The 13,947-nt window shown below is 36.3% G+C and overlaps 1 protein-coding gene across 1 annotated transcript in view; it reads left to right on the top strand.

Moving 5' to 3' along the window:
* Positions 1–13,947, top strand: part of LOC140148280 (guanine nucleotide-binding protein G(i) subunit alpha) — a 73,328-nt gene that overhangs the window by 37,428 nt on the left and 21,953 nt on the right. The window contains exons 3-4 of the mRNA XM_072170177.1: positions 4,463–4,604; positions 12,040–12,197. Coding sequence (XP_072026278.1) covers positions 4,463–4,604; positions 12,040–12,197 — 300 coding nt within the window. The remainder of the gene's footprint in view (positions 1–4,462; positions 4,605–12,039; positions 12,198–13,947) is intronic.

Genomic DNA, 13,947 nt, shown 5'->3' with positions numbered 1-13,947 from the left:
TTGGTGAGTTTAGCGGAGTGTAATTTTCCCATCGCATGTTCAGATTTAATTGTGTTGTATAAAATTAAAATTTGCAATTGCACCAGGCTGGCTGCTTCATTATGGTGAAAGTAGCATTTTAAAAATGAAAAAAAGAAGAAGATAATGATGAGATGATATTTGTAATATTAAATTTTTTTATCTTAGCGTGTTGAATAAACTAGAGTTAGGTGTAAATCTAACTACAGTTGCTACCATGGAAGAATGACACTGGCCGATGCGTGTGTGTAATGTTTATCGTGTAAAAAGAATGGGGTTGAGCTGGGATCATGCGATGCTACGCGGCTTGGTTAGTGAATGAGCTGTCTGTTTCAAGTTTTTTTCGTGACGTGTAGACTGTGTGTAAACTGTTCTGATTAAGGGTGAAAATAAGTGGGAGGCGGAGCCGTTTGGTCCTCAGAAACTCCGAAATGGCCACTGGTTCCATCTCAATTTTAGTTGACCAGGGGACTTTTCTCACAAAACTGGACCCCTGGATAGTGAACCATAAATAACAACTTCAAAGCAACTGGTGCTTATTTAACTCATATTGCCCCGTGGTGATTGGAAATGGCTCCTGGTTCCTAGTTTAATTTGTTGAACCAAGTGCAATTTTTGTGTAAAAGTAGCCCCTGGTCCATCATTGCTTTTTTTTCACCCCTGGTTCTGATTGGTTGTTAGAATTACATCATGAAACGTTAACACGTCATTTGCTGAACAAGCTGCATAACATCCAGTGAACCAGTTCCTATGGAGCATTAAACAGGGCGTGCGCAATGGCTCCATGGTAGATACCTAATGTTTATACTTTAATTTATGTAACTAAACTGTATAATGTGACTACTGCTGCTTGTTATATTGCATACCAAGGTTATTACAATCATGTTGGTCAATTGCTATCTTCTGAAGATAGCAGGCAGGCAGATGATAAAGTGATAATATGGACACACAAAATTACCTTCCATCCATTTTGTTTCACTCCTTATTTCATATACGCAATTATTATGCCCTGGAACTGCTGCTGAATTTCCATCAATTTACTGTCGCTAATGAAACAATATTACATCAGTTACTATAGCAACGGAGCAAATTTTATAGTTCCAAGTCTTTCAATGTCATGCACGAGGAGTGTCAACAATTGTTATAATTAAGTAAATTTTAGGCTGGTACTAAGCGGTGGTAGTGTACTAGTGCGTGATTCAGACAACTTAACAAAAAGCTCATTAATGACTCGTTAATGTGTGTGATAAATACATGCACCATGTCTTGGCCGGTGTTGTGTGTGCACAGACGATTATGTGTGAAATAGGAGATGTCAAAATCAAATATCTGTCACTATTTATTTTGAATATTTATGTATGTATTAGAAGTTATATTTAGTGCACGAATCTATACCTCCCACCATTTGTGACAGATTGCTCAGTGATCAAGCTGCCACATGTGTTGATGATGGCATGGCTGCTATTTTTATTAAGTGCTAAATTGAAAGTGCGATAATCAATGGTTTTCAAGGATAATATCAGATATATAGTAGTAGTCCGCTGTAGTAAAGGATTTTATTTTTACAAACAAGCCATGCTTTCCAAGCCATAACGGTTTATTATTTTAAAGTGATGCAGGTTTTTATCATATATACCATCAGATGTTGGTGTATCCCATCTCGGCTACCACCAGTGCCTCAGTATTATTGGCGCTTTTATTAAGTCGTATGTATGCGTCGGCAAAAATGCTTAGTCACGGTAGTCATGGTGATTGGAGAAACATGTTAGAAAATTATATTTTGGATATATGATCGCTAGTAACAACGGGTAATGTAGCAGAAGATGAGACTTGTGTTGCTACATGTAGCTACACATAGGGCTGTTCCAGTTTAAGTCCATATACCCCTACCCCTAAATAGAAGATTTGACCTTAATCTCCCACACAGGGGTTTAGATTTCAAACGGAGTCGTCCATTCAGGTAACCCCATGTGAAATTCACACACCCTGTGTGGAAGATAAAGTCGTGGCTTCCATAGGGGGGTGTATGGATTTCAACTGGAATAACCCATTGTAAGTTGCATGTTGTCGTTGGCAGGAAAAACCTCATATGTGTCATTGGCCCCTGAACATGCTTAAAGCAAAGCCTCCAATGTAACTGGTTGACAGTTTTGTTTTAAACATGTTCAGGGCCACACACACATAAGAGGTTTTTCCTGCCCAATGATGCAGAATTCACCAAATCCAAGGTTTTCTGATTTGCTTCCCTTTTAAGGAAATGGTGCTGTCAATCATTTAAAATGTAAAAAAAGGAAGCTTTTAAGAAAGCCGATTATGATTAAGGGATTATGTGAAGGATTATGATTTTAATTTCGCTTTTAAAACAAGATGTATACAGTAATAGATATATGAGAAAGAGCAGATGTAAGTTATATCTGGATGTTAAATTAAATAAGCTGGAAAAAATGTGTGACTACTGACTTCAAGTTCCTTGTCCATTATTTATAGATTTGCCCACTACCTTGCAAGTTAGGGAATAAGGGAAATTCAAATTGGGTTATCCCATTTTCTTTCAGAATGCTTCATAAATATTGATCATAAATATTGATTGTGTTGGAACCAAAGATGTTTTACTTCAGTAAAACCTAGATACGCTGATGCCTATACTGCTGCACGGCAGTGAACGTAACCGTTCCGGCTGAAATCCAGAAATGACGTCATTTGTTCTGGAGCTGCCACTTCCGGGTATCGCGGGAGAAGAACATGCCTTTTGCAAACAAAATGGCCGACTCGTCCCGGCCCCTTTCCAGCGAAAATACAGCTTATTTAGCCAATGTGAACATGGGTCATCGCCAGAAATATTTTCCTATGCATATTGGACTAACACCTCAGCTATATGGTATTTCACGATATAACAGTAATTAAAAGAAAACTGCAAAGCGTTCGATTCGTCAGTATGTTTGTAAGTGACCAGCTCTAATGACGTCACTATGTAAACAACATAGAGGTATAAATAATTAATTAGGTAATACCAAATATGGAGGTATCCAAAAGTATGCTAATTAGAACAGGTTAGAAGGAACGACGAATCAGAATACGATCCTGGTATCCAGTTCTATGCAAATGAGTTGAAGGAGGTTACGTGAACATGTAAACTTATGCGACTCTTGTGTATACCGACCTCTGTGGTTGGAACCTAAGAGAACCAACCAGAAGATAGATGAAGTCATGTGATTTGAAGTCATGTGACCGAAACTAGTTTTGATAGGGAGAGGTTAAAAATGATGATTGTGTTTCTGCAGGGATCGTCTTTTGAAATTTTCTGGAGAGCATTAGCTCTTGAGCCTTCAAGGAGAGCTGTTTAGAGCATTTACAATAGAATGTAAGCTAAGGAGAGCTAAAATTCACTCACCTATATGAGATTTAAGGAGAGCAGTAGAGAGTAATTGCTCTTGCTCTCCTCAAAAGGCAGTCCCTGCCACTGCTCTTACATGTAATAAAAATATGTTGACCCACCTCCAGGATTGGTTCTATGACCCCCATTTTTCACCATATGGACCTCAAAAACTTAATTTCTTTATGTCGCTAAAGAATATATTGGCCCCTTTTCAAGGACCTCCAAGATTAAGCAGTTTCATTAGATGAGGGGAGGGAGGGTCAAACTGTGAAACTTAACTAAACTAGTTGCATGTATAATGCTTCATTGATCTGTTAGTTTGTTCCAGGGCCGTAGCAAGGTTGAAAAATGTGGGCCGGCCAAATTATATATGCCGAAATTGAAATAGAGATATAAAAACAAAAAATTTCTCAAAAAGCAGGGCGGCCGTGGCATCCGCGGCTGCCCTGCTTGCTACAACCCTGGTTTGTTCCCTACTAAATTCAGGTGTGATTGATTTGAGTAAAATTCATAGAAAACACTGACTCATATATTGATTTGTGACATGTTCTTTCTCAATGTAGACAATCTGTCTTAGTTTATGGCATTACATAGGGTCAAAATAAATACGTATTTATGGTGTAGCTGTTATTTGTGCAAGCAAAATTAACATTTATTTCAACATTATTGCTATAAAGGTCAATGTTGATACTATTTCACAACCAAGTTTTTGCATATGGTTATAACACAAAAGTAATTATGATGGTAAAACCAATAATATTAAAGTAAGACACTTGGCTGTTACTTACATGGCAGGGGCCGTGTAAAATCGCAGGGAAATTAGTTACGACAATCAGTTTTGATGGACAGGAAGAAGCAACATACAAGTACATGTAGTAACAGGTCAAATACAGACCCTTGATCATGAAAGCCTCATGTGCAGGCTCATTTGAGGCAAAGATCCTGTTATACTTTTCGGATATGTATTTGAAGGTATATGATGGTTAAGGGCCTTGATAAGGCATCCCTTAAAATGAGCATTAATTCTAACTGTATATCTTGTTTTGTTTTTTTCCTTTTCACTTGTAGAATTATCCATGAAGAAGGATACTCTGAAGATGATTGTAAGCAGTACAAACCTGTGGTGTATAGTAATACCATCCAATCTATGATAGCTATCATAAGGGCCATGGGCTCACTCAAAATAGATTTTGGCGACTCAGAAAGAGCAGTAAGTATGGGCGTGGATCGCAAATATTGTATTAATAAGATAAAAGGCACCAAGGTTGCATATATCGTGGTAGTGGCTGCGGAGGATGGTTTTAATAATTATTGCGTGGAAATTATCTGAGTACACAAGTGATATTAAAAGGGTGATGTCAATGTAGGATTAGTGAAAATATTTGTGTACAGAATATATGACTCGGAACAAATTAAAAATAATAATTGCTGTATAATTTTAGAATTTGACATTGAAAATTCCTCTGGCTCTCTCTCTCATCTTAGAATTTCATAATTAATTTCTCAAAGTGTGATTATTGATTGTACAAGACATGACATGGTCGTAGCACCAAATCACAATTAATTATTGGAGACTATTGATTCCATCGGGTTGTCTTATTAAAGAAGAGGTTTATTGATCAGTTAATGAATATATTAGAAATCTTTACATTGCACTGCGATGTATAGATTCCCGGCAGTTAGTTATCAAACCAATTTGAGGGCTCGTAGAAAAGAGTAGCCTTATAACAAGCATGTACACGAATAGACTATTGATACGCCGTACAGTTGCTCGGTTACATCCTGTTATCTGGCATTATCCATTATCATAATATCTTCTTACTGTGATAGAACAAACTCTAGAATTGTAGAAAAATTCCCTTGATGAAATGTGTGTTGAGCAAATAGGCAGTTTTGAAATGAGAAACCGGTGCAGAAAAAAAAAAGAAGGTATATTTTAAGAATTGTATTTTAAGATCATCTGCACAGGTAATGGAGGGGTTTATAGTGAATTTATAGTAGTAGGGAAGAAAAAAAATTAAATGTCATTGCTTGTCCTCCATGTGGTTGAGTCTGCTTTGCAAGTGACAATGAGTGTTACTACTACTAGTGTAAGATCCACTGGAAAACATGCCAACATTTTGTGGGTTGATAACATGTATGTTGATGCATACAGTGCTGTTGGCGCGGTCAAGTTTACATGTCGCTTAACGTTAGGTACAGCTGAATGGAATCGGGGAGATGACTATATATGTATAGAAAATAGTGATATGAAATTGTTGTGATATGCATTGCTGCTACTACTATATATATATATATATATAGCAAGAGAAAGAGTGGATTATATAGTGATTGAAAATGATCCTGAGCAGAATTTTTTTTTTTTTTTTGGGGGGGTGAGAATGATAACAAAGCTCATTGGTGACATTGGCAGGATTGATACTGATTGTATTTTAAAGGTAACATGGTGGAAGTTAAATCAGTAGTTTTGGTGGTGTTTCTGGATATTTTGGTAACATGGTGGAAGTCCAAATCAGGAGTTTTGGTGTTGTTTCTGGATATTTTGGTAACATGTGTAAGTCAAATCAGTAGTTTTGGTATTGTTTTCTGGATATTTTGGTAACATGTGTAAGTCAAATCAGTAGTTTTGGTGTTGTTTCTGATGTTGTTTCTGGATATTATTCTTGAAAGCAGGAGCAAGTTGAATGTGGTTTTGATGTGATATCTTTGCATACCCACTTGACCAAGTCTCTCTGAGAGAGTGAAATTCCTTTCACAAAGTTGCCCTAATGTATACCTCTGTAGCTTGTTCATGACTTGGCCAAAGTTTGTTGGATTTCTGATGTTTAATGTTGATACTGTAACTTCTTGCATGTTTTGGCGAGCAGCTCTTTTTTGACATGCAGAGCTCAAAGAGCCTTTAAAAATTCTGTTAAATAGCATTATTTGAGGCTCCTAGTCCTTTACATTTCAAAGTTCATTGACCTTAGATTTGTATTTCCAAAGGTTTTATTTTGTTATACATTGCAAGAATTTACTACAATACTATACTTCATGGGAGATTTGTAAGAACTTGGGTTCTGTCTCATTTGAAAATTGGGCTCCACTAGCAAAAAACCAAAAATTGTAAAATAAAATAATGAATATTTTGGAATATGAAATCACGTACTCGACCAGTGCTATCGGATATACTTTCACCCAAATCAAACCAATTTGCAGCCAATTTTTGGACATCAGCCGATGACTGATTTTTTTATTGATTGAAACTGATAGCTAATGGCGTGTGTAATTAATGCTACAAAAGCATGGCAGCAGAGTAGCTGTTAATGTTATGCACTTTCCTTCCAAGTGACTGATAAAATGTTTTAATACTAATAAGCAGGGTTCGCACTGGGATGGCATTTCCCATACAGGATGCGTTTTTGAAGCCCTGGACACATTATGTTTGAAAACATGGACATCATGGCATGAGCACATAAAAAGTATTATCAAAGCAAATTGTAGGAGGACTCCAAAAATCCAAGAATTTACATACGATCACTTCAGAGAAAAAAATGCCACAAATAAATATACTCTTCAGAACTGTATAGCACAGTCAGACCCCGAAGCAAAGAGAGCATTGTGAATCCCGATTTGTTTTATGATTTCAATTGAGACAATTTCTCTCACGGAAAATATCAACTTACTTGATGAAATGTTGGCAGAAATTCTATAAGTTCTAGAAATTTTGTAAGATTTATTTATAGGCCTATACAACATATGGCACATGACCAGACATAGTGACGCATACCCAGTACTGAACAAGCCAATATTAATTAAAAGGATTGCAATTAAAAGATATGTGCAATTGTGCAATATGATAACAACTACCTAATTAATTGAAAATCCAATTGAATTTTCATCATTAAAAGACTGAAAAAACAAACAAATAATTGGAAGGTCATAATCCTAATGAGTGAAATATCATTAACAGAATATGACAATGACAACTTAACAATTGGGATGCCATAAAATGTCGAGAAAATCCTTTTAAGTCTGAAATTGTATCATTGCATGTACTTTAACAACCAGGTCGAGCTGCTAGTTAGCGAACATTGTTTGATTGGATCTAAATATAGAATTAATTTACGGAACTTTGTAAGATGTTCAAATGTTTCAGAAATACTGGAGAGACGTAAACAATGTAATGTCTTGACAGAGCTGCAATGTGGGTGGATAGACAAGGTAAAATCATTCTTTTTAAAAAGAAAATGGAGGAAGAAAGGAATCTCTGAAGGAAAACAAGGTGTGTTTGTCTAATATTTTGAGCAGCGCTGTTAACAAAGTAACAAAGATCTTGGTGAAAGATTGTAATGTGTTGGTTTGACATTATTTCATGGTGATATTTCCCCTGCCCATTATGATATTGAAATTTAAAAGGTTTTTTTAAAAGTTTCATATATTAACATCTATTAGATCCTTCTTCATTCAGTTTGCGAACAGTTTGAAAATCCCGGGTTGAAAATATGATGTCTCAAATCTCAAAAATTGTAGTAGAAACCAAATCATCTTTATTAGTTTATTCAGGGTTCGGTTTTTGCCAGCAAAGTGGCAAAAACCTGGCAAAAACTGTTTTTGCCCGGTTTAAACCGGCAAAAATGGCAAAAACTGGCAAAACTCACACATAGTCACTCAAATATTAAAAAGTGACACAGAAAGCTCATAAACAGTAACACACATCTTTCAACGACTCATTCAACATATTTTTTGTCTCATCAAGTCCTTAAAATGAAAAAGTTTTGAATTTGATACATGCCACATTTCGATTAAATGCACTTGAGCAATGAAAATGCATGCCTTTAATTTCTTAATATATTGCTTATAATTACAAAATCTGGCCTTGTTACACTCGGGAACTTATTTTTGTAACTTAATAATTTGTTTTGAGATGAAAAATTGAACTATAAATCACTTTTTAGTTTTTGCCATTTTGCGGCAAAAGCGGTTTTTGCCAAGTGGTTAAAACCACGGTTAAAACCGCGTTTTTTTCCACCTGCGGCAAAAACCTGCGAACCCTGAGTTTATTACTAAAATAACGTGTGTCTGGTTCATTTGTCACATGGTACAAATGTACGTGCACATCTTTGTCGTCACATTGAAAAAAATAGTGCACGTGTATTTAGAATTACAATTAAAAATTAGATGAAAACCTTAAAACTTAAAACCTGATGCAGTTATTACGTATAATGGATAGAGATCTAGCAAACTTTGGTGTCACCTTAATTGAAACTTGGTATTGGAAGACGCTTTCGCTCACAAACATATCTTCCTTTTCTCTCTCTTTCTCTCTCTCTCTCTCTCTCTTCCTTTTAAAAGTGTTTCAGGATTTGGACAACATTACTTGGCATGTCTTGAACATGCTTATAAAAACCTTTCGAAATGCATTATTTTTTTTTTGTTCTAAGAATTAGCTATTACAGCTGCATTATGTAAAAGAAGTGACTGCTGTTGCACAAACACAATACAATAGCGTCCTGGTTGAGTGAGTGGTTGGCCGCATCCAAGGATAGACACAACCTGTTTGCTTATGTGTCACCCCTTTTTTGTTTCCTGCGCACAGCCAATATAAAGGATGCACACTAGTGACATTGAGAATTCACAGAACATCGCCATGGCAACCGCTGACAAAACTAGGAATTATTTGATTGGAAACATGCCATTATGTTAACTAATTTTCTTACTTGCTGATTTAAAGGGAAAGGGGGGATGGAAGTTGTAGAATATCCAGGACAGAATTATGAATGATGACCTTGGGACTACTTTTTTTTTTTAATTCACATGATCGCAACAAGTTTATTTTTGGATCTATGAAATTAAAAGGTTATGGTCAAGTGTGTGCATCTAAAGGCTGTCATTGGTAAGGGTGTGAGTGAGTCCCGGGAATTCGAGTCCCGTTCGAGGAGCCAATTACCCGGGCAGGAAATTCCCTGCCCGGTACCCGAATTTAAAAAAAAAGAAAATTCAATAGGTCAACCATGAATGATCCTAGCATTTAGGTCTAGATCCAGGGACACTACAAAACCGTAAAAATAAAATAACTTTTTTGTTGTTGCAATTTCGGGTACCCGGTTACCCACCCGAAAAATGTGCCGGGTACCCGGGCACAAAATAACCTGAAAATCACACCCCTAGTTATTGGAAGTTGTCAAGTTAGAAAGTAAGACATGTATTCTTGCAAGTGGCTTAGAGTGTTGGAGTTACATAGTTGCTTTAAATGGTCAAAACTGGATGTGTAGGCTGACATGTAGGTAAAAGCAAAAAAAAAAAAAGCAAAGCGCAGTGATTTACAGTGCGATACGCACAGGCATAACGCTTAGACGTTGATCCACAAGCCTCGGCACACTTTACAGAAAACAAAATATTGTTACATTTTAATTTTAAAACTGTGGGTGAGATTTAAATGTGATAAGGAAGTGTAATAGTGTTTTTTTTTTTTTTTTTTTGATAATGATATCATTCTCACATGGCCCAATTTAAAGGATATGGCCCTTGGATTGGCAATATTAGCAAGATTTTAAAAGTGGCACATTAGTACTTTTGATCCTTCAAAACACTTTTCTGTGCTTTTGAAATGGGTGCATTGCTGCATTTAAAGACATGCAAGAGGCTTTGCACAGTCCATCATTGACTTACTATTGATGGAAAATGTTCCATTTTTTTAATTCCGTCCCATTTTCATTCAAGTGGATTGATATTGAAAGACACATCACATTGTAGATGTCAAATTGTGCAGGAAAAAAGTGCAAGACTACTATATTTCTACATAACAATGCTAAATTATTGCATCTGGTTTAAAGTATGATTCAATATATTGTTGGTGCATTGTACATGTATCTTCAAAACAATTGGACATTGCGAACATTTCAGTTTGGACCCCGTTATGCCTTGTGGTAGTTTTCTTTCATCATAGAAGGTCTATGCTTTCATACATTTTGTTGATGAACACCGGTCATTGAAAGATGTCCGCAGGAATTGATTTCAGGAAACAACCTTTTTAGAAATTTACTACATGTAACCTAAGTGAGACGATTTTCTACAAAAGAGGACTGCTAAAGCTCTCACTTCTATATGATGTTAGCGTAAATTGAATTATCATCACTTAGAGACGGTTAAGCTAGAGACACAGGAGAGGCAAGAGGGTATCGAAAATAGCCAGCGTTTAAGAAAACACCAAATGGAATATAGGACACGACACTTGCAGGGAAAGTTACAGACATACATGTACTTGAGGTGTCGCTGGTCTGTCAGTCTATATTTAGTATCAAGATAAACAGCATCGAACCAAGTGTATGTGATGGGTGCACCTACATGGCAGCCTGATTTGACTTCCAGGGGAATTTGCTGTGTGCTGCTTGCTGCTGCTACAAGAAGACATAAGTGTGTCCAGCGCTTCAATTTAAGGCTCATTTCTAAGCAGGTCGGCATTTCGGTGAAATTCTGATTGAGACTTATAGTGGTTGATTTTCAGTGCCACAATGACTGAGTGAAATCAAAATTAAAGGTGTACTTTTTCCAATCTGACGCTGTACAAGTACAATGTCATAAAATTAATTTTGTAGAGGTTTGTTCATAGCCAATTGGTACAACTGCAATATTTTGTATGTTATCTGTACTTGATGTAGCCCCAAAATAGAATTAATGGCAAAGTTCTTATACATATGAAGCGTTGCTGTCATGAAACATCTACTGTCCCTGGACCCCTGCAAGAGAGCAATGCCTCCCAAACCCCCGGATTAAAATCACCACCCCCCTATCAATGTACCTTGGCACCGCCTCCTGCTTTGCAAAGGGCATAGATGCAATCATGTTGTTGACTTGCATGTAGTTCATGTTGTTGACCTTGCTGGGGAATAGAGAGAAGGGGTTCAATTTGGGTCCGCTGTCTGTAGAATACTAGAATACAACAATATAGAGTTCAGTTGGGCCCTGCCCTTACTTTGTCATAACTATAGACTACATATGGTGAACTTTGAAGAGTGAATCATCAAATTTTGTTAATGTCAAGGGCAAAATGAAAATGATTTGATTGTCATTATTATTTTAAAATGAAAAGCTGGTTCCACTGAGTGAATTTAAAGCCACTGTGTATTTTCATGATCAAAGCAGTAAGCCATTGAGATAGTGTATTCACTAACATGTAAATTGCCTTCGTTCTTGCATGTACATGCATACTCAAACGGATCTATAGTGTTGGGCAAATGGTGGTTATGCTCTGTTGATCGCAATTTAGGAGAAGGCCATGTATCAAAATGGATTTCCAAATTGTAATGATATGAGTTTGAAATAAATGACATATTTTGTGTTTTAGTTGAGCCAGAGGAATATACATGTGTAGGTTTTGAAACTTAATACTAACTCCATGTCAGATTTTAATGTAATATTCAATATTTTATTTTATTGTTCATTATTCTTTCTGTATAATTGTTGTAAAAATGTTATTTTCAATAAGTGTGAGTTATGTAGGTTTCCAAAGAATATTTGCATGAACTTTTAACTAAAAAGTAATTTGGTATAGTAGATATGCAATAGGAATTCATGTAGTAGCAGATAATGAAGTCACATCATACATTGTCGATGTTAACCATATTGTGGTGGTTTTTTTCGTCCTCTGCCCACCTCCCATCCAGGATGATGCGCGGCAATTGTTTGCACTGGCTGGCCAGGCAGAAGAAGGGGAGCTGAGTCCAGAACTTGCAGCCGTTATGAAGCGGTTATGGGCAGACGGCGGTGTACAAGCCTGCTTTGGCAGGTCTAGGGAGTATCAACTCAATGACTCTGCACATTAGTAAGTTAACAAAAAAGTTTCCTGGGGAACCGGATGTAATTTGGGCAGAAACATACGTCTTGAAGACAAAAGATGGCTTGGTTCTGATTTCTGGTTTGTGCTAAATTTCAGCACCTCCGTTGCATATGTGGTCGCATGTCATAAGTTGGGTATGCAAAAAGGGTGGAGGGATTACATTTTTCGGAAAATTGTGTTACAAATTTGATTGGCTTTCCATAACCCCATATCCTACAGCAGTGGTTGATACCTCATTTTAAGCCTAATTTTATACTCTTTCAGTCTACTGAAGCATATAATTATACATTATTCAATAAAAAATCACATCAGTTGAAACGAAAAATGCCAGGGGTGGAGGAGCAGGCGGATGTGGAGCAGGCGGATCTTGGGAGTGTGCAATAGGGCCTATGTGAAAATTCACATGTCAGCATGTCAAAACTACTGGTTACTTTTTCAAATCTAGTGAGGGTATGATGTATTGACAGCTTTGAATGTTGAATTTGTACAACTAAAACAATTACTGACTACTTAAGGTGGTACTACACCCCTGATAATTTTTGATTTTTGCATTTTCTCAAAAAGTAACTACACACTGGTAACAAAAGTTATGTATATTATAGGTGCAAGGACTCCAATTACTTCACTGAAATTTCAGTGATTCAAGACAAGGGGTTCATTATATATGTTAAGAAATGAGGTACATTCTAGCGGTACCTCTTTTCTTATCATAAATAACATACCGCTTGTCTTGAGTCACTGGAATTCAAGTGTAGTAACTGTATTCCTTACCCTATAATATACATAACTTTTGTTACCAGTGTGTTATTATTTTTTGAGAAAAATGCAAAAATAGTCACAAATTTATCAACAGGTGTAGCGCCACCTTAAAGGGTTATATGTTCCATTTTTTTTTGTTGATGCAATCCTAGTTGAATTTCAGTATTTTTAGCAACATGCTAATGTACATTTCTCTTCTTGATATTCATTTCCTCAATAATAGAATAACCGTCTCGCTAATTACTCGTAAAAAGGTCATTGGCCTTCACAATGTAATTAACATACGTACAATTATTTTAAATAGTTCATTTGAAGCATTAATGTATTGAGAACATATCCTCCAAATCTGATGACATTCTTGCATAAAATAAAAATTTTACAGTCATCTTTGTAATTGAGGTCCGATTTGAGAAAAATACATTTGAAAATTGAGATTTACATAGACGCCGGTGTATTAATTAAAAGTAATTAAGCATTATCTCATTAATTAAGCATGTGTTATGGTTTAAAATGGTGTTAATTATTAGAGGTTGTCAATATGTACAACATATCAAAAAATAAATTTTTTGTCATTTTTGACCATGTAATTGAAATTGTACCCAACTTATGACATGCGACCATGTACAAGTTGAGGTGTACATGAAAACACATGTTTTCTAATCTTTGTTTGACTCCCTTGACCCTGTGATGCATAAGCATGGATGCATCTCTCTTCTGTACATAACAATTTGCTGACTTTGTATGTACAACTAGTACTAACACAGGGAAGATACTAACTCCAGGAACCAAGGCATTAGCCAGAAGGGTGTCTTTAGGGTGTCCAAAATGGTCAAATATACCTTATTCTACAAAATCAGAATTTTAGGGTGTCCAAATTGAAAACAGGGTGTCCAAATGACACCTGGACACCCCTCTGGCTAATGCCTTGCCAGGAACATATTGACAATTGCAATCAGTAGGGAAAATTTATCGGGCA

Source organism: Amphiura filiformis, chromosome 3, assembly GCF_039555335.1.
Source record: "Amphiura filiformis chromosome 3, Afil_fr2py, whole genome shotgun sequence".
Taxonomy (NCBI): Eukaryota; Metazoa; Echinodermata; class Ophiuroidea; order Amphilepidida; family Amphiuridae; genus Amphiura; species Amphiura filiformis.
The sequence above is the reverse complement of the archived record's forward strand: the minus strand, read 5'-3'. Positions and strand labels throughout refer to the sequence as shown.